Source organism: Gastrolobium bilobum, unplaced genomic scaffold (assembly GCF_033153095.1).
Source record: "Gastrolobium bilobum isolate Gb01-03AN ecotype WA unplaced genomic scaffold, APGP_CSIRO_Gbil_v1 utg9841, whole genome shotgun sequence".
In the NCBI taxonomy this organism is placed as follows: domain Eukaryota; kingdom Viridiplantae; phylum Streptophyta; class Magnoliopsida; order Fabales; family Fabaceae; genus Gastrolobium; species Gastrolobium bilobum.
The window spans coordinates 193526-213055 of record NW_026898136.1 but is presented as its reverse complement, the minus strand read 5'-3'; the positions used below and the strand labels follow the sequence as shown (position 1 = coordinate 213055).

Below are 19530 nucleotides of genomic sequence, written 5' to 3'. Positions count from 1 at the left end.
CATCTTAGATGATTACATAGAGATATTACCAGTTATACAAGTGTTGGATGAAATTTACACTGGCTGAACTGCACTCCTTAGAATTTTAAGCAGTCTCTTTTCAATCAATAATCAAGCATGCCAAGTACGACATGAGCAATGTCATTGAGCCACACCATTTTTTGGTTATACTCTTTCAAATTGGAAAATGAATTCTCTAGTTGCACACACTCCATTGTGCATGCATTTGTCATTGTGGTAGCATCATTCACCAAGTCAACCATACCCTTATAATCCTTCTTGTCTGATAAACGATATGCACTCCTTAACTTGGGAAGAATAGCATCACAATCCATCTGACATTTCTGAAGGTGAGTCTTTGCTGTGGGATCAAGATTAGTTTGGACAAGCTGTTCTACAACATACTTGTTAAATCTAGCTTGTGCTGTGGCCAAAAGTATTGAGATGATGCCAAGTTTATTCATATCTGCTTTTCTGTCTCCTAAAAAACCTTCAATAGAGGTTACACAAAAGTCTGGATTTTGAGTGTGTCCGCAAATTCCGTTGATTCCCTTGTGGGAATCACTGGCAGTGTTGGAAGCAAAAGTGAAGTTAAAGAGAAAAAGCAATGTGAAAAGAAGAACAAAAGATTCACTATGGAAAGCCATTGGTTGATCTCACTTTGACAAGTAAGTTGTGTCAGTTTTGCAACTATTTACTTTATAAATAATAATTGATATAAAGAATGAGCCACAAATAAGCTTAGAATCAGGAATTCTGCTATGCATGCATATGCTGCTTAGGCATCATGGTGAACAAGTCATGTTCGTGAAGGACATGCAACCAAGGAAAGAAGGAGTGTTTTGTCAAACACTGCCAACTTTTTAATGTGCATGTTCCCATGCTCTGAATAATGTTCACAACCACTTTCAAGAAAAGTTATAATCTTAGTTCAGTTGGAAGTGTGCGGTTGTGGAATAAGAAATTTGCCTCATGTCAAATAGTTGACAAGGAACCATAAATAAGAGATTGTGACAAAACCTTTGAGGTTATTATTTAATTTTTATGATTATACATCTATAGGAAGTATTATTTTCTGATTTCATAAGTGAACAAAATATAATTTACTTTTGAAATATAATTGTTGACATGGTACCATAAATAAGGGAAATCATATATGTGATCCATCCTTTGAGGTTATTATTTAATTTTTATTATATCAATAGGTGGTAATATTTCTCTGATTTAACTAGTTAAAAAAATGTGATAACACTCGTCACTTTTATAATTATTAAAAAACTTGAATTTCATTAAAATATATGACATATTATAATGAATAAACTTTTTTTTTCCTTTTAATTACAAAGCTCTGAAAATTGATAACCTTTAAAAAAAAAATCATTTATGAAATTGGGTTGCTGTCCAGAGTCCCTTATCCAAAAAGTTTGATGAAATTGAAATTGCAGAGGGTGAGAATTGAACAAGAATGGCTTCAGTAACTTCATCTTCTTCGTTTTCCACAAGGCTTCTTCTGCATTCACCCATTGCTCTATTGAGCAGCAGCAGCAGAAGAAGTAGAAGTAGAAGAAGAAACAAGCCCAATTTTCTGAGGATGGTGACTCGTTCCTGTCTCGATGACAGTTCTGCTCTCCTCCGAGCAGCGCAATACACTGTATGAATTGATGATTCCCATTCTCTTTAACTTTCAAATTTTGTTCCTTTTGTGCATTTTTGTGAGTGTGATCATTATCTGGTTTTTCATGCCAATTCAACAGCTACAATGCTTGTTTTAGTAGGTTTTTGCAATATTTGTCAAAATCGTGTTTTTGTAATGTTTCCAACACCCCTTTTTGTTTTTTAATGTAAATTAGTTGACGAAATAGTGATTCCTTGTGTCTTGACACTGCAACTTTCAAATTTTCCTTCTTTTGATTTTTCCATGCATGTAAGGAAAAATGTTCACTCCAATTCAACAGCTATTATGCTTATTTTAAGAGTTTTTATCTTTTTGCTAACAGTGTATGTATTTGTCAAAAGCGTGTCTTTGTTACGTTTCAAATACCCCTTTCTTGATGCTTGGTAATGTCCATTTTATTGAGAGATGAATGAATTTTTGTAGATACGTGTTTTTGTTTGGTAGGTGGATACATACGTGAAAAGTGGCATGGTTGTAGGGTTAGGGTCTGGTCATGCTTCTGGTATGGCCATTCAGCATTTGGGTCGCCAGCTTCGTATTGGTAATTTGAAGGATATAGTTGGGATTCCTATGTGAGCTCTTCCTCCTTACATTTCTTCTTCTCTTCCTTTCAGTTAAAGTACCATGTTATTTGTTTTTGTCTTTTAAATTTTTTTAAATAATGCTATTTATTTGAAGTTAAACTTTTTGTTTTCTGAATGCAAGCATGGATGACTGCTGTTCTGTAAAGTCATATTACTCCCAATTTGAATGTCAAGATGTATATTCCACCAATTATGCAGGTCTGTTGCAAGTGCAAGTGAGGCAGCAAAAGCTGGGATTCCATTGGATACCTACCAAGACAGTTCTCAAGTGTGCACAAAAAATAATCATCCTCTCCATTTTCCTTTAATGTTGAGTGTTTCTTGTTTTGGAGGGCTCCTGGATGCTTGCCAGAAATTTTAGAAGTACAGGAAGCCTTGTATGCAATCCCTGCTGAAAATTTTCCAAAAAGAAAAAAGAGTCTCTCACATAATGCTTAAATTTGAGAAAACTTTTGATACAATTAAATTAAAGTAAATAAGGTAAAAAAAAAATAATAATACCAGACTATCTTGATGTGTAAAATTTAGGTGCCTCTTTGACTTTGTAGAACTGAAATCCCAGTGTAGATTCATTGGCAATTGCTCTGTTGTAGATTGATTTTGCATTTGATGATGCCGATGTTATAGAAGAAGGAACACTTGTTGCTATTATTGGGCGCCGAAAATTGCAAAGTGAGGAATCCATAGTCCAGGAGAAGGTGAGTTGTTACACCATTTTCTTCTGTGTTTATTTCTGAAGATCAATTTTCATGTTTTAATAATTGATTTTCCCCCCTTTTTCTTTTGTTTGCAGTCCATACTAAATGCTGCCAATAAACTTGTGTTCGTTATCGAAGAAAACCAGTACAAAGGTGGTCTGGAAGGTTCTATTCCAGTTTTAGTTCAGTCTGTAAGCAGCTATGCAAATTATTAGCTTATTGACTCTTTTTTGTGTATTTTTGTCTTTAATACTCAAATTTTTCCTTGTAGCTCAATTGGATGGCAGCTGCTGAAGAGATTGATGATATGTTTCTGGGTGATGCCGAGGTTCACCTGACATTAACTCTTTTTCTGAGTTTTTCCTCATGTTCATAATAATAATAAAAAATGTTAGATCTGATTGGTTTCTTTACCAACTTAAAAAGTGACAATGCCATAAAGATCTTCAAATTTGTTTCAAAAATCAAGGTATTTTGACTTGGTTTTTCTGACTTGGCATTGTTTTTAAAGATCTCCAACTTTTTCGTGTCGATCCCACGATTTAAGATCTTGCCACCCCCTTTCGATCTTAGGTAAGATCTCGATTTTGACTACCTTGGTATAGGTTACTCTTTATAAAGATTTAGGATTTAGTTATGATCCACAACAACAACAACCACCAAAGCCTTTTCCCATTAGGTGTGGTCAACCACATGAAACAAATGATGTCATTTTGTTCTTTCCATAACCCAATCTTTGGAAAGGCCATTTAATTCTAGATCCTTTTTAATGGTTTCACTTAGAGTCTGGCCATTTAATTCTAGATCCTTTTTAATGGTTTCACTTAGAGTCTTTCTTATTCCATCTCTACCTCTAATTTTTGGACTATCCTCCATTTGATCAATTCTTCTAACTGGGACTTATATTGGTCTTTTTCTCACATGTCCTAACAATATCAGGCATGATTCTACCATCTACTTTTCAATAGATGCTACTCCAACTTCCTCTCTAAAACTTTCATTCCTGATCGATCTTATCTTGTATGACCATTTATCCAACTTAGTTATGATCCACTATCAGCGTAAAACTTTTTTACACTATCATCCAATCTATTATTTGTTGCCACATCAAAAGAGTTGATTATGATAACAACTAGTTACCTGAGAGATCATACATACTCTTCTGTTAATGAGACAACACATAATAGGACGATAATGAAATAAAGTTTTACATAAACGGTGGATCAAAAGTAAAGTAAGATTCGTTACCCTGCTTTCTGGAGGATCAAAGAAGTTAATAAAATGATGCAGAGTTATTGGGACCTTCCTCTTCGGTTCACATTGTCAGTAAATACTTCCCATGCAAGAAAACATAATATTTAGTTCGCAGTCAAAAAAATTTCATTACGATACAGACATCAAGAGGAATAGTCTTGTCAGGCCTACAATTCTTAACAGGTCACTTTAATAATTCTAGAAAGTATCATAGTCCCAACAAAATTCTTCACCATAGCGAGAAAATTAACCTCTCAGAAGGACTTAGATATTGAAAAGTTTTGAACAGCAGGATTTCGAATCAGAAACTGGAAAAAAAGATGTACAAAAGTAAGAACCAGAAGGACATGAAAACCATATCCTTTTATCCAGAAAGGTGAACCAATAACAAAGCAAGGTTGCTGAACTACTAAAAGTGGAATGTAATGGAAGAGCTTTTGGTCAGAAGTTTCTTCCTTCCCATCATTTAAGGGATAGAGTTGTTTTCTTGGCTACTGTCAGGATGCTAACGCACAGTTTATTTTGGGTGGTTTATTTGTGGAATTATAGAGAGATTGGAGAGCTCCTTCGGACCAATGTACTCGTTTTTTTTTTTTCTGTATTTTTTTTTAGTTGATCTAGGAGGTTTTCTTATGCTCCTCCTTAAATTTCTCTTCAATCTCTTAATTATTTTATTAAGAAACCTGCATATTGTGATTATATTTATTGTTTCTCTTTGTAAATGAAGGTCTGGAGAAGACCATCCATTGGGCAAGCGGGTCCACTTGGAGGTGACTTCCCACTAGTCACTGGAGAAGGACATAATGTTCTTGATGTTATCTTTACATCTCCAATTGCAAGCCTTGGTAAGTTCCACAATTGTGGTGCCTGTTTCAAGTGCTAAGTCTCAGTATTTATGCCGGTCCATTCCATTGACTTATAGCATTACACAGCTGAAGTAGCAAAAAGCCTTGATAAAGTCGATGGTGTTGTGGACCACGGTGTCATATCTAAAATCCCGTTAGTTTTCTCTCTTAACCTTTATACTCTTTTTAAATAAGTGGTTGACAGTCCCACAGATTGAACTATATAAAATGGACACTATATCAAAAGATCTGATAGAGCTTTGAGTCTCTGTTGTTCTTGAAATGATTGGTAGAATGATTTTCTCTTAAATCTAACGTGGTTTAGGATTCAGGCAATATTTCTCTTCTACAATTCTTTATCTAATACCCTATCTTACTATGTTCCTCAAAATCAGTTAAGAAACTCTAGATAGAAGGTATACAACACATAAAACAACAAATGATTCACTCTCCCAAATTCATTTATCAAGAATTCAATGGAAAAGAAGTGCTTGACATTTGCTTCAAATTTGTTCCGAGTTTAAGTGCTTAGCTATATTTTCATTTTATCCTCTCTCTTTTTTTCTGTTTGTTATTTCCTCCAACTGGTTAAAAGAGATGCCAAGGGTATAAACTTTAAAAAATCTTTTATTTTAGAGTTGTAGCTTGTGCTTTAAGTGCTGCTATTTATTTAGTTCAGGGAGTAAAATGCTAGAATGTATAACAACATCTTAATCACTTTAAACGTCTGTTTTTCTAAGTTACATGGTTTTAAGAGTTTTTGCATTGATTCTATTAATAATCTTCCCAGCAATGAAAGAAGCAGAGGAAAGTGGTTTGTTTGACAAAATCAACTGATTTACTTGTGTTATTGTGTAATGCAGATGCACAGTGGTAATTGCTTCTCAGAATGGGCTAAACATTTTGGACAAATTGACAGCAGATATAGTGGGTTAGGCTTCAGTTCTTGTAGCTTTTCTTTGCATCTGAATGTAAAAGCGGTTGTCCATTTTCCCCCCTCATATTTTTTTCTCCATTTTTCTTCTCTTTGTAAAGATTAAGATTAAAGAAATGGGTATTTGTGACAGTATCAACTATCAAAGCAAGCTTAGGGTTTTATTGTGTCTCGTGATATTAGTGTGTATGTATGTATGTATGTCTATTTATGTTGGTGAGTGAAGTTTAATTAGTTTTTGTGTGTATTTGTGTGTATTCTCAATTCCCATATAGTAGGCATGCTGAGAATACACACAAAAACTATATTTAAGGTTTGTCTTACTTAGTTTTTGTGCCATCACGCCTCCTGTTGCCTTAAGTTATATCGTAGTTTTTGTGTAACTAATGCCATAAAACATCGCTGTAATGTGTGATAGCAAGAGTATTTCTACCAGTTGAACTTAAAAACTTGATTTAAGTTATTTTTTTCTTTGTCCATTCTGAGTATCACTTAAGGAAACAAAACAAAAGGAACGATAGGTAATAATTCCTTGCTTTATGGAATTTTCAACCATAGAATTTGGAAACATAGAGTGTCCAAGGAAATTTTAAGACTACGGAGGGTATTTTCTTTCAGTAGAGAAAAGGCAAAGCTGGTTACTTAATAAATACTGATTCAAATTGAAAATAATTATATATGAGGGTTAAATTGAAAGCTATTTATTTTCGAGAATAAGATTGAAAATTGATTTGGATCTATCTCATGCGAGATTATAGGCCCAACCAACGAAAGGCTCGAATGACCCAATGATTTTTGTTTCCAAAAGAAAGAAACGCGACCACTTGGTAATCTTGCAAACATTCTGACACATGACATCAATTGCTTAATTAATTGCAGCCATGTGACATTAGCTATTAAAAACTCTACTACTATCTTAATAGCGGATGGCTAGAAAACAAACACATGTTTATAACTACACCTACATGGTATAGCCTGACATTAGCACCCCGCACACTTGATTTCCCGCAGAGGCCACTCTTATCCATCAATAAGAATGAACATAGCCACATTAAGGAAACATAACCAAGACGCTCAACTGAGGCACTGAGCCTAGGTATGACCATCTTTCCATTCAGACTTGTTTACATTAGATATTTATTGACTTGCGTCGGAGTGCTTTGCATGTACCTCTCCCAATTTCTCCAATCAATACCAAGAGCTCAAACATACATCTCACAGGAGTTCCATCTTGCAACACTAGTCCCAACAAAGACCCAGATACCCAATGGATTAGACTCAACCGTGTGTAATCCAGTGCAATAACTATTGGACTGATAAAAATAAATGTTAAACATAAGGATAAAAGTATATTTTAAATTATTTTTTCATCAACTATAATCTCTAATATTTATTTTCAGAGGTAACCGTAAGAAATGCACAACAAATTTTTTTTGGAGAAACTAATTAAAAGGAATAAATAAATAAATAAAGTAAAATAAAAGAGAACACAGCCCAACATTGCAATCTTGTATGATTGCCGAGCCCAAGCCCAATGATAAGCATAAGTTTCTCTGTTTAACGAACGAAACCAAAAAAAGCTCTCTCTGCAATTTTGCATCTACAGAGAGTTGTTTGTTGAGATCTGAATCGAATCAATGGCTACACCGGACCACTTGTTCAACCTCCGCAACAACTTCTACCTTGGTGCATACCAAGCTGCAATCAACAGCAGCGACGTTAACAACCTCTCTGAAGACGACGCCGTCGAGCGAGATACTCTCGTCCACCGTTGCTACATCGCCCTCGGCCAGTTGCAGTTCGTTATCACCGAGATCCACGCCGATGCTCCCACTCCTCTCCAGGCCGTCAAGCTCCTCGCCCTCTACTTCTCCTCCCCCGATAACAAGGTTTGTTCACTCAATTTCTCTTCAATTTCTCATCTCATCATCTCATTTCATTCATTTCTCGTAGGAATCTGCGATCTCGAGCCTCAAGGAGTTGCTGGAAGATCCTGCCATCGGGAACAACACTGCCTTGAGGTTGATCGCCGGGATCGTCTTCTTGCACGAACAAGACTTCAACGAGGCACTCAAGTACACCAATGCTGGAGGAACCATGGAATTGTAATTAATTCCTATGCTATAGCTATATTATTATTATTATTATTTTATTTTTCAATTATTCTCAATCGCTCATTGTTTTTGTTTATTTTGAGAGAAAGCGATTCGATTCTATTAGTGCGTGTTTGTTTTCAGGCACGCGTTGAATGTGCAAATCTTTATTAAGATGCATAGGTCGGATTATGCTGAGAGACAGCTCAGGATCATGCAGCAGATTGATGAGGATCACACCCTCACACAACTCGCCAATGCATGGCTAGATTTGGCTGTGGTATAAATTAACAAAATTAAATCAAAATAATAAAATTAAAACAAAATTGTATATTTATTTATTTTTATTTAATTTGATGTGTGTTGTTGGTGATTGGATCAGGGTGGGTCGAAGATCCAGGAGGCGCATCTGATCTTCCAAGATTTGTCTGAGAGATATCAGTCGACCAGTTTGCTCTTGAATGGGAAGGCTGTTTGCTGCATGCACATGGGCAACTTCGATGAAGCTGAGACTCTTTTGGTCGAAGCGCTTAACAAGGCATGTTTTAAATTATCAATCCTCCTTCAAGTGCTGTTAATTCTTTTTCATTGCTTCTATTTCTGTATTCACTTCAATAGATTTGACAAAACAATTGATATTCATACCATCGTGTTTTCCCATTAATAGCAAAGCTTGTAAGTTGGAAGTAATTTGATTGAGTTCAAAATAATATCAATCATCTTCCCAATTACCAACTTTTCAATGGTTCAATATTTTTCTTAAGAATTTTTAAAATTCTTCTCATATTGAATTTCCCCACCATTAACTTTGTTGTGTAGCTGGTTCCAAATCTTTGAGCTATACTGAAGTAGCATTTGATTGGACATTTGAAAAAAAAAATGCAAGTTGTGAAGAAACTTTTGTGATTTATACAGGATGCCAGGGATCCGGAAACTCTAGCCAATCTAGTTGTATGCTGTCTTCACCTTGGCAAACCATCTTCTAAGTCATTCAGGTAAACTGTCAGGAAATCTTTATTGTTTGTTTCCCTCTCTCTCTCTCTCACTCTGAATAACCAATTAAATCGTTTGGTGAACGACTTCATTTCCCCCCTCACCTGTGATATTTTTCATTGTATGTAAATTTGAAATATCTGTAATGTCATACATAGGCTGGCTAAATCTTTGTTTCTTAAAAAAGTATTTTACTTTTTTTGAGTTGGGGCGTGCAAGAAATATTTGTAGATGGAATATGTCTTCCTAACTAGTGTCCTTACATCATTTGGTTAAGAGCCATTTATAGTTCTTAGTGTTATACAAGAGCAATTGTTAACGGATTTAACTAATTAATATGAGTTTCAAGATCATCACGATTCCAGCAATTACTTTTAAAATTCTTTAAAGTATGCCTTCAGACTCTGTTAGAGATATATAAAACCATTAATATAGCCTCACCCAACAACTTAAGCTTTTGGGTTGAAATAGTTCTTTATATGGTATCAGAACCTTGGTGTCACGAGTTCGATCCTCACCGCCCCTATTTACTAATAATTAATTATATCTTGTGGAGTTTCTTAGCACAGATTAGCTGAGCCTGATGCATTGTCCATCCTTCGAGTCCAATGGGCTTTCGTGTAAGGGGGCGTGTTAGAGATATATAAAACCATTAATATAGCCTCACCCAACAACTTAAGCTTTTAGGTTGAAATGGTTCTTTATAGACTCTAACATTAAAAGCTGTGGGATATAGTGCTAGAATTTATATAAATTCAGATCATTGGAATCTTTTGAGTTTAGACTACTATGGTCTGGTTACATGCCCTATTGAGGAGTTGAGTCCCGGAAGTAAGAGGTCCTAAGTAGGTGGGGCTCTGTATCCAGTATTCCAGTTTAGTATGAGACTTATATTGAGCCAAAAATATTTCACTGATCAGTTATATTAGAAACCAAATCTCACCATGTTCTCAGTTTGGCTTGTTTCCCAACCATTGTTGATTGGTGTGTCAAATCTTAATGAAATTGTATCAATACTGAACTTGTTACATTTTTAACATATCATTCAATAGTAATAGCAATTTGTAAAGTAAAATAACATTAATTATATGAATAAGAGTACACAACTTAGTCTCAAACTCAAACGTTGCCTCATAGCTGTAGTAAATTAAGTAATAACAGATTCAAATACCATAGTCGAATTTCAATAGTAAAATGGTAAAATGACAAGTCCAAAACTCTAATATCATGTATATGTATTATAAAGAAAGGGGAGGATATAGTTACTACCTCTTTTTCTTACTACTTGTTACTACTAAATCTTAACCGTTGATTTTCGTCAATCTAACGGTTGTAATTTATTGGGTTTTACTTATTAATTAGTTATTAATTTTTAATAAATTATAACCGTTAGATTGACGAAAATCAACGGTTAAGATTTAGTAGTAAAAGGTAGTAAGAAAAAGAAATAGTAAGTATAACCTCTCCCGTAAAGAAAATGTGAATATATAATATATTATGTTGGAAATATATGTATATAAGCTTTGGTTCAGTTTGAATGGTTTAATTATTGTTCAAGACATTGAAACTAGACCATGCTGGGAAGAAGCTATTTTGAACACCCCTAGTCTAAATTCTATAGGCTTTATGCTTAGAGGAATGAACATACTTATATTTTTCTTTTACTCTGTAATTTCGTTTGTATATAGATTGCATCAACACAATCTATTAAGTGCATGCATTCTTTATGTTTGACAGCCAATCACGTATCTAATTTTACTGAATGACTTGGGAAATGTAAAGCTCTGCTTCTGTCTTTTATTGGTTGAATGTCCCAGTATACTTCCAGAATTGAACTTTTCCTTTTCTAACTTGTTCCTGTGTTCTGATGATCTTGTTTTGTATTCCTTGTGTCAATATAATGCAATGTTACACCTCTTTATATACAGTCTGCCTGGCCACGTACAAAGTTATTTTCCATGCAAACATTTTACAATTTGCTTGTATTGTAAGTCTGAAGGTAGTAATTACAAACTGGCCGAATTTTGATTGTATCAACATTTTTTCCCCCATATATTTTGCATTTCTAGAAATATTTATTGGTTTATTTCATGCAACGGAGAAATAAATTTTTTGCTTGTATTATGAGAGGATTTTCCACTAATGAATGATTTTTTATTGTTTTGCAGCCAACTGAAACTTTCTCACCCAGACCATGTACTGGTCAAACGGGTGTCAGCAGCCGAAGAAAGCTTTGATAGAGCACTACAATCATTTTCTTCTTGATTTGATGATTCAATTTCTTTTAGGAGTTGGATGGTGTGAGGTCTTCCCATGCAATTTTTATACCTTATCGTGGCTATTGTATTGGGTGTGTGACTTAGAACACAATCAGTTGATTAATGTGTCATAGGATTCAAATTTTATAAGAATGTTTGGTTTACTTGAGTCTTCATGTTGCAAAAGCTACAGCTGATATTAATTTTAAATCAAGTTCATTTACATCATATATTTTACAGGAAAAACAAGAAATACATGGGAGGTATTACGTAAAGCAAAATTATGACTGTGTGGAACTCTCACCAAAGAAAATGGGCTCATCAGATTTTGAACTACGACCTGTAATTTTCAATAATAAAAAAAAAGTAACAATTAAAATTTAGGAAGTAACAATTAGTAATTTCAATGTGTATTCACCAGTAAAATGAGCCATTACGTGCAACTTCAATATTTGTCCATGGCGTTAGTTCTTGCTAATTGTATTCGATAGCAATGGGTAGATAGGAAAAATTGTATTTATCTTATCCGAAGTCTTTACATTTCTCATATTTGTACTTGTATTCTTCAACTGAAAAGTATTTTTATGTATTTTTTTAGTATTTATTTCAAAAATATTATTTTGTGTTTGGATGTAATGTGCTTGATAAGAATTTAAGTTAATCAGTAAATTTTCAAAAAAACAGTATCAAGCTTGAATTATTTAAAATATCTTTTGAATTTGGGAAACTAAGGGAGTTAAAAATTGAGTTTGATAATTTTTTATTTCAACAAATGAATTGATAGTCAAAAGTAAAAATAAGAAAATAAAAAAAAAATATTATAGTTTTAGCATACATAAAAGAAATTATCAGAGAAGAGAATGACTGTAAACACATTTATATTATTTGAAAAGTATTTTTAAGTATAAAAATTATTTAAATATTAAAATAAATAGTACTCTTATGAATAAATTACTAAAAGTAAAAAAAAAATTACACATTAAAATAAAAAAAATTATTTTTATGAATAAAATTACTAAAAAGGATGTGTATTTTATTTTTTATTTTTTGGTAATAATGTTAGAGTAAGTTTAACTCCTTTGGTATTCTTCCAATTCTTCTTTCGAGTAACTCACTCGATTTTTCATTTAAACTTTAAAAATATTTTTATTTTACTTACTATTTAGTAAATTACTATTATTTACTAACTACCAAATCATAAGAACTTACACAAAAAGAAAGAAAGAGAGAACAGTGTTTTAAAATAGCTTTAATATTTTTACAGTGAATATAGATAAGTTATTTACATTCGCTCCCAAAACGACGTTATTTTAGGTTAAAAAATTATAATAAAAAAGACTATTATAACCCTGAAATAAATTATAATTATAAAAATACCTTAATTTTCGCCTCAAAACGACTTGTTTTGAACTCAATATAGATAAGTTATCTATAAAAAAAGTGAACCCTTTAAAATATATAGAAAATGATAAATGGGAGAACAAAATTTCAGAATAATATCGGGACAAATGAAGATTTTGACTGAACCTCTGTTCAACTGAAAGAAATAAAATTACTCAATAAGAATATTGTTGGTGAAATTAATTCGCGGGTTCAAGTTGTTCCACCAAAAGGAGACATATAAAAAAGACACATAATTTCGTTTCAGCTTCAGTCGTTTAGGTACAAACTGTTATAGGTTGTAAAATTACACAAGCATGGCTTTCAGTTTTTTGTTTCGTTTTTTTTTTTTTTTTAGCTTTTTACTTATGTATATTAATCCAAGTGAGAAATTTTTTTATGTACTTCTATACCAAAAAATTGTTTCTAAAGGCAAGCATTAATTATTTAATACTTACACTTTTTGAAAATTTATTCAGAATTTTGAAAGTTCAATGTAGAGCAGTAGGTTTCAGTGATTTGTACTTTCCAATATTCATATTAACAAAAGACTTAAATATATTTTTATGGTCATTTTTTATATCTGTTTCTCTTTAATTTGTGTTTAATTTCTTGTCTCTTATTAATTTAAACTTTTAAAGTGACCACCTTTAGTTTTGGCTGTTAACAAGGTACTGTTAAGTAATGAGTCTATTTATAAGGATCACAACTATAATTTAGCCTTAAAAATACAAGAGATGATAAAAAGTAATAATTAGTAATCTCAATGAAAAGATATAGTGGGCATTATATTATTGAATCATTATATGTTGAATACATGTAAGTATAACGAATGAACTACCAACTCCCTAAGAACCAAAAAATTCTTCAGCCCATGTATGAAAGCAATAGTAGGGGACCCTTAGAAACTTCACATTGTAGATGAAATCCCATAACCATCACGACGAGATTTCTGCCATTTCCATGCAATTTGTAAACTCTTTTCAAGGTCAGTGTAATGTGCAGTCCAATTCAGTTCATTTTTTATCTTAGTAGGGTCACTATACACCTCAGCATAATCACCAGGCCTACGAGGAAGAAAATCTACTTTGATGTCAACCCCTGTAGCCTTCTTACAAGCATCCACAAATTCCTTCACTGATCTACCTGATAAACAACCCAAAAACTGTAAAGAATCATTTCAACCCAAAAGCTTAAGATTTCAACAAAGAGGTGATAAATCTCACTTGCAGTGTTATAATTGTAACAGGTATGGCCATCTCCTTAAGCTTTTAAGTGAAAGTTACATTATTGATTTTATATTATAGTTCTTTAACACGCCTCCTCAAATAAGAGCTTATTAGGCTTTAAGGATGGATGATACAAAGGTTCACCTACTTATGTTAAGAAATTTCACAATATTTAATTATTTATTAATAGAATAGAGATAGTGATGATCGAACTCGTGATCACTTAGTTATAAACTCTGATCCCATATAAAAACCATTTCAACCAAAAAACTTAAAACATTTAGGTGAAGGCCGCGGTAATGATTTTTTATTATATTTCTTTAACAAGAACTTTTGACACAATTAAGATTAAAGCACTATTCTTGATATTCTAAGTGTAAAAACCTTACCCTTTCCAGTTCCTACATTGTAGATCCCAACTCTACCAGGTTGTGCCTTTCCAAGAGCTTTCACGTGAGCATCAACCAGGTCAGTAACATCAATATAATCTCGTATGCATGTTCCATCAGGTGTCTTATAGTCTGTTCCTCTAACCTGCATGGTGGCAAAATTTACAATGAGCATGAGTACACGTTCATTTAACATTATGGCATATTAGCAAAGTAGAAATAACATATTAGTATACCTTTAAGCCAGATGTAATACCACGTGCTGCATCAAAGCATGCACCTGAAATTCGACCATGCTCTCGAAGTTCAGGTCTTGGAGCCTCACCTAATCTGCCATCAGGGTCTGATCCAATTACATTGAAGTATCTGGATGGTTCCCCAAGAAAAGTTATCAATAAATACAAAAGGAAAATCACAATATGGGACACCTCTTGCAAGGTTAAGAACCATTAATAACTTAAGAAACAAAGAGCACACTGAATAAGACCTGAATAAGCTGTTTAAAAAACAAAGGGAAAAATCAGAAATGTAAATTTAAAATACAAACCTCAGAATCATTACTGCCATATTAGAATTTTTAGAAAAATCGAGGATGATATCTTCTGCCATCTTCTTAGCTTTTCCATATGGATTAATTGGTTTCTGAAATTGAAGAACATGAATTTAACACTACATTCCAACGTGCATTCAAGCCATTGCAAAAGAAAAACAGAGTTCTTGACCAAACTCCATAACTCAAACCACTCTTATATTTCCCACCTGTTCTGTTTCTTCTGTAATGGGCATCTTTTCAGGTTCCCCATATGTTGCACATGTACTAGAATATATTAATGTCTTCACACCATATTTAGCCATAGACTCCAATACCAACAAGGTATTTGATGTAATATTGTGATAATACCTGAAAAACAAGTTAAAAATAAATAAGAAATGCAATAGAACTGAAATAGATGAATTTTATCACCGAACCATCTCATCTAAATCCAATGTTAATATCTCACAGTAGAAACACATACATCAACATCAACGACATAGGATTCAGATGTTGTTATGCATGTGTTTGAAAATACTCTTGCATTATAATCTGTGGATCCTAGAGCATGACTTTATCTATACTAAAACCAATACCAAACTAGACAAACCTTATAATAGAGTTCATATAAAATTAAGGTGGTCAAGTTGTATCTAAAAACCCAATCTTTTGTTCATACTACTTGGGAAGATGAAGAAAATTAGAAACTGACAAAAGTTCTACTTTCCAGTTTCCACAACTTATTGAACTCGAATTAACATCCCTAAATAGAAGCTACAAGTACTTACTTGAGAGGGTCAAGCGTGCTTTCTCCCACATATGCAACAGCAGCAAAGTGGATCACAGCATCAAATTTATTCTCTGAAAATATTTTATTAACCTAATAACCAGTCAAGTAGACAATTTTCCTTGGGCATTCTCTAACATTATGCTTCAATCAAAGTTAAAACCCAGCACCAAATCATTTGTTGTAACAGAGAAATAATATAAGGATACGGATTTTGCATCTCCCAAGTCAGCATATATAAATTGAAGCCTTCCAGGTTCTGGATATAAGCCTTGAAGAACCCTGACGGCACCTAAATTTCCTCTTGACAGATTATCCTACCAGGAAGAAAATTTGATGGTGAGTACATTTGACTTATCAAAGAAGTTTTCTTTCAATATTATGAAGAGACATACCACTATGGTGACACGATGATAAGATTCCTTTAGAAGTCGTAGGGTAGCATGTGAGCCGATATAGCCTGCACCTCCTGTCACTAAAACATGAGTGATCCCTGGTTCATAGACGGAAAACTGAAAAGAGCCCCAAAAGAAAAAACACAGAATCAGCACATTGAATAAAAGGGTAAAAAACAGCTGTGCATTTACATATACAAATAACATCAAGAAAAAGAATTATAAAATTTTCACCCATCTGACAGCACCAGTGAATACCAAACTAAACATACACAGGCTCCATCATTCTATAACTGGATAAGCAGCGAAAATAGCCCATCATCTCTATCAATGATTCAACTACCATTAGAAGGTATCTTTCAGTATTAGAGTAATCAAACAGCCAAAGAAACTATACAAAATTTATATATTTGTAGAAGGCCATAAAAAGCCAACTTAACATACAAATCTATCAACGAACAGCTATTAGAATCATCGATAAAGCTTTGTCTTCAAATATATACACAGTAACCATACGCAAGTAGAAAGATAGAAACTTAGATACATTGGATGAATCATCACATTGAATTCAAATCAAATTCTGTCAATATAAAAGGCACCATTATGCAGTAAACCTGTAAAGTATAAATGGCCTAATAAATGTCTCTTCTATCATTTTACACAATCAAATAAAATTTTACAAATCAATTCTCTCACCATCAACCGCTTAAAAAGAACAATTGGACTAATAATTGTATTTACTTGTCTAACAGAATTTATGGCTATACCAATTCTAAGTCTCATTCTTATATTTATGTACATATATATCAAAACACCACATAAAATAGAAAATATAATCTATAGATATACAAACATGCACAATGAATATATACATACATGGTTGACCAGGTTAATCGTATATGTGTATTTGATGGAATCATGGAATATAGGATTACCGGACTAGGAGAATTCAAAGATGGAGATCTCTTGATCATGATAATACATAATGCCGTTAATGCTGCAGCAAGAAAAACTTTTCCAATAAAATTGCCCTTCCTTTTCGGATCCACATAATCCATACCTAAAAGACAGAAAAACATAAATAAGAAAAAATATATCTTCAAAGTTTAATTCAATTATAATGATAAATACATATTATAAGTAAACAACCAACCAAAATGAAATAAATTACAGAACTTTAACAATTCATGAACTTACAAACACCTTATGCCATATACATGCATCCACCCTATCCTATATCTCAAGTGCTAGAAAAGACAAAGCTTTTCAATTCTTATTTAAAATTTATTGAAGCTTTAAGTACCCAAGCTTCATTCCAAATAAACAGAGAGTTGATCATACCACCATTTGTTCTTGAATTTGGAAGACATATTCTTACCTCCTAATGACACAGATCGGGTTGCCCTTTGCTGACTTCTTGACCTAGCAAAATTTAGCATTTGCAAAATCAATAAGGTCTTATTCCCCAATATCAGTGATCACATCAAGCTCCACTCCCCAGGAAGGACCTTGAGTGATATGCTGCAGAGAAAACCAGACCATATAAGATTTTATTTTTTTTCTCTGGAAGGAAGACAACCCCCAAAGAAGTCCAATATGAAAAACCAGCACAACAAAAAAACAAAAACAAAAGTTTTATTGACGAGGGGTAGAAAAAAGAAGCAAGAGATGAAAAGTAAAAATAGATTCGAAAAGTTCAGAAACTGAAGACCATAAAACTTTTGCAAACAAAACAGAACCCCACCAATTCACCGATAAATTCAAAATTACAAAGTTGATAAGAGAGAAAGTATTCAGAAATACAAGATCCAGAGAACCCCAGAAGAATAAAATCATATAAGATGAAAAACCAATATTAAAGCTACAAATTACCCTCTGCAAATTTAAAAAACTAACAACATTGTAAACGACATGCATATAAATTGTCTGTCAGAGTGTGTCCCGCAGAAAATCACAAGGGAAAAAACAATCCCAAGGGGACCACTTTCCATTCCCTTTCCAAGTTCCCAAAAACAACATCAAGGAATCCAAAACAACCTATGAGAAAACAGCTTGAAAATTTCACAGAACACCCAACTGTTGTAACACAATAAATCCAGAAGACCAAAGCAATTTGAACACCCAACACATAACAGGAAAACAAGAAAAGCATCATCAGAACAACAATACTTCATTACTGACCAACAATTCAAATTCTAACAACAGAAAAAACACCACTTTTTAATTTTTTTTTTGCTCCTGCAGCATCACCAACTAATAATCAACCAAAGACCAAGCCTACAAAAAAAAAACTAAGATAATCAACTAGAAGATCAAGGACCAACCCAGAAAATTATCAGAAAAAAAATAATGAATTCAAAGCCTTTAATATAGCACAAGCAGAGAGCATCAAAGAACAAAACTGTCAGAACAAAGAGTTTTGGAAGTAATAGCAAATGAAATACAGAAAGAGAAAAAGACCAGTTTGCCCACAAGAGTATGAGATCTTATTAGATAAAAAAGAGTAGAACTTTAACCGTTTCAAGGTGTTAGAAAAACAGAAAATCTGAAAAGGAAAAGGAAGTACCAGATTCTGTTAAGAACCCAGGATGTGTTGAAAAGAGAATGAGAGAAAGAACAAACAAATAGGGAAGGTGGAACAGGTGAAGTAGAATTGTGGGGTGGGGTGGTGTTGAAATTGAGAGAGAATGAGAATGAAGAATGAAGAATGAAGAATGAAGAAGAAAAGGTTCTAATAGGCGAAGACTTCACAGAGTCCATGTTCTCAAAGCGTTACAGGCTTACACACACCACAACGGAACAAACAACATCCTCGACTTTTCCTTTTTTATTTTTTTCTTGTGATTTTCTTTTTCTTTAACCTTTTTTTTTTATTTTTTAAATAAAGATGCGTAACCTTTGATCGGAATTCATTAAAAAATTGATAATAGTTTAGGTAATGTTTTATTTGTGTAAATTGTTTTACACCTAAATTTATTATTTAATAATTTGATATTTCATGTAATTAATAAATATCTCTTATATGAATATATTCAATTTGGAAATTACGAATTTAAAAATGTAAAACTTAAAATATTTAAAATTTAAGAAATTTATATATAATTAGTTGGGACAGGATATACTTACAACCAAAAAAATTTATCACTTTTATAACCAATTTAATCACCGTTGATTTCCGTCAATCCAACGATTAATTTATTGTATTTATTAAAAATTAATAATTAATTAATAAATGCGGCCTATAATTTTTAATAAATTATAACCGTTAGATTGACGAAAATTAACGGTGATTAGATTAGTTGTAAAGGTGATTAATTTTTTTTTTTGTGGTTAATATATCCTTTCCCTAATTAGTTATCGTAATATTTTAAATTATAAAAAAGATATGCAAAATTAACTCAAAAAATTGAATTTAAATTTTAAAAATAATAATTAAGAATGACATGTGTGGTTCTTTAACGAGAAAAAAAAAAACTAAAAAAAA

General features: G+C 32.8%; 3 protein-coding genes across 5 annotated transcripts; 2 read left to right on the top strand and 1 right to left on the bottom strand.

Annotated features, from left to right (window-relative positions):
* Positions 1-1412: 1412 nt before the first annotated feature.
* Positions 1413-6232, top strand: LOC133313160 (probable ribose-5-phosphate isomerase 4, chloroplastic). Of its 3 annotated transcripts, none has more exons than XR_009751767.1 (9): positions 1413-1651; positions 2120-2247; positions 2458-2527; positions 2853-2957; positions 3053-3148; positions 3229-3285; positions 4939-5056; positions 5134-5210; positions 5920-5960. XR_009751767.1 is itself a non-coding variant. In XM_061514492.1 (9 exons), the coding sequence occupies exons 1-9, from the start codon at positions 1466-1468 to the stop codon at positions 5990-5992; spliced, it is 900 nt and encodes a 299-aa protein (XP_061370476.1). In that variant the 5' UTR covers positions 1413-1465; the 3' UTR covers positions 5993-6229. The 3 variants fall into 3 exon arrangements, 2 of the variants coding, with proteins under 2 accessions (XP_061370476.1, XP_061370477.1); XM_061514492.1 differs by having other exon boundaries at positions 5144-5210; positions 5920-6229; XM_061514493.1 differs by lacking the exon at positions 5134-5210 and having other exon boundaries at positions 5920-6232.
* Positions 6233-7619: 1387 nt separating this feature from the next.
* Positions 7620-11569, top strand: LOC133313161 (coatomer subunit epsilon-1-like). Its single transcript, XM_061514494.1, has 6 exons — positions 7620-7879; positions 7944-8095; positions 8228-8363; positions 8466-8621; positions 8999-9078; positions 11245-11569. Exons 1-6 carry the CDS (start codon positions 7628-7630, stop codon positions 11339-11341), a joined length of 873 nt encoding a protein of 290 aa, XP_061370478.1. The 5' UTR covers positions 7620-7627; the 3' UTR covers positions 11342-11569.
* A 1918-nt stretch (positions 11570-13487) lies between these two features.
* LOC133313145 (UDP-arabinose 4-epimerase 1-like) lies at positions 13488-18800 on the bottom strand. Its single transcript, XM_061514467.1, has 11 exons — positions 18613-18800; positions 17425-17567; positions 16982-17106; positions 16047-16163; positions 15861-15968; positions 15653-15744; positions 15092-15233; positions 14880-14974; positions 14569-14698; positions 14333-14477; positions 13488-13860 (listed from the first exon to the last, which is right to left on the bottom strand). The coding sequence occupies exons 2-11, from the start codon at positions 17483-17485 to the stop codon at positions 13625-13627; spliced, it is 1251 nt and encodes a 416-aa protein (XP_061370451.1). The 5' UTR covers positions 17486-17567; positions 18613-18800; the 3' UTR covers positions 13488-13624.
* Positions 18801-19530: the final 730 nt, after the last annotated feature.

What these genes read in the sequence shown, in the direction of transcription:
- LOC133313160 (XM_061514492.1), top strand. Translation starts at nt 1,466, where the DNA reads ATGGCTTCAGTAACTTCATCTTCTTCGTTTTCCACAAGGCTTCTTCTG. An exon ending in GATATAGTTGGGATTCCTAT is followed by an intron (nt 2,248 to 2,457) that starts GTGAGCTCTTCC and finishes CCAATTATGCAG; the next exon opens with GTCTGTTGCAAGTGCAAGTG. An exon ending in CCTACCAAGACAGTTCTCAA is followed by an intron (nt 2,528 to 2,852) that starts GTGTGCACAAAA and finishes GCTCTGTTGTAG; the next exon opens with ATTGATTTTGCATTTGATGA.
- LOC133313161 (XM_061514494.1), top strand. Translation starts at nt 7,628, where the DNA reads ATGGCTACACCGGACCACTTGTTCAACCTCCGCAACAACTTCTACCTT. An exon ending in GCTGGAGGAACCATGGAATT is followed by an intron (nt 8,096 to 8,227) that starts GTAATTAATTCC and finishes GTTTGTTTTCAG; the next exon opens with GCACGCGTTGAATGTGCAAA. An exon ending in TGGTCGAAGCGCTTAACAAG is followed by an intron (nt 8,622 to 8,998) that starts GCATGTTTTAAA and finishes TGATTTATACAG; the next exon opens with GATGCCAGGGATCCGGAAAC.
- LOC133313145 (XM_061514467.1), bottom strand. Translation starts at nt 17,485, where the DNA reads ATGCTAAATTTTGCTAGGTCAAGAAGTCAGCAAAGGGCAACCCGATCT. An exon ending in CCGATCTGTGTCATTAGGAG is followed by an intron (nt 17,107 to 17,424) that starts GTAAGAATATGT and finishes TCTGTCTTTTAG; the next exon opens with GTATGGATTATGTGGATCCG. An exon ending in CAATGTAGGAACTGGAAAGG is followed by an intron (nt 13,861 to 14,332) that starts GTAAGGTTTTTA and finishes GTTGTTTATCAG; the next exon opens with GTAGATCAGTGAAGGAATTT.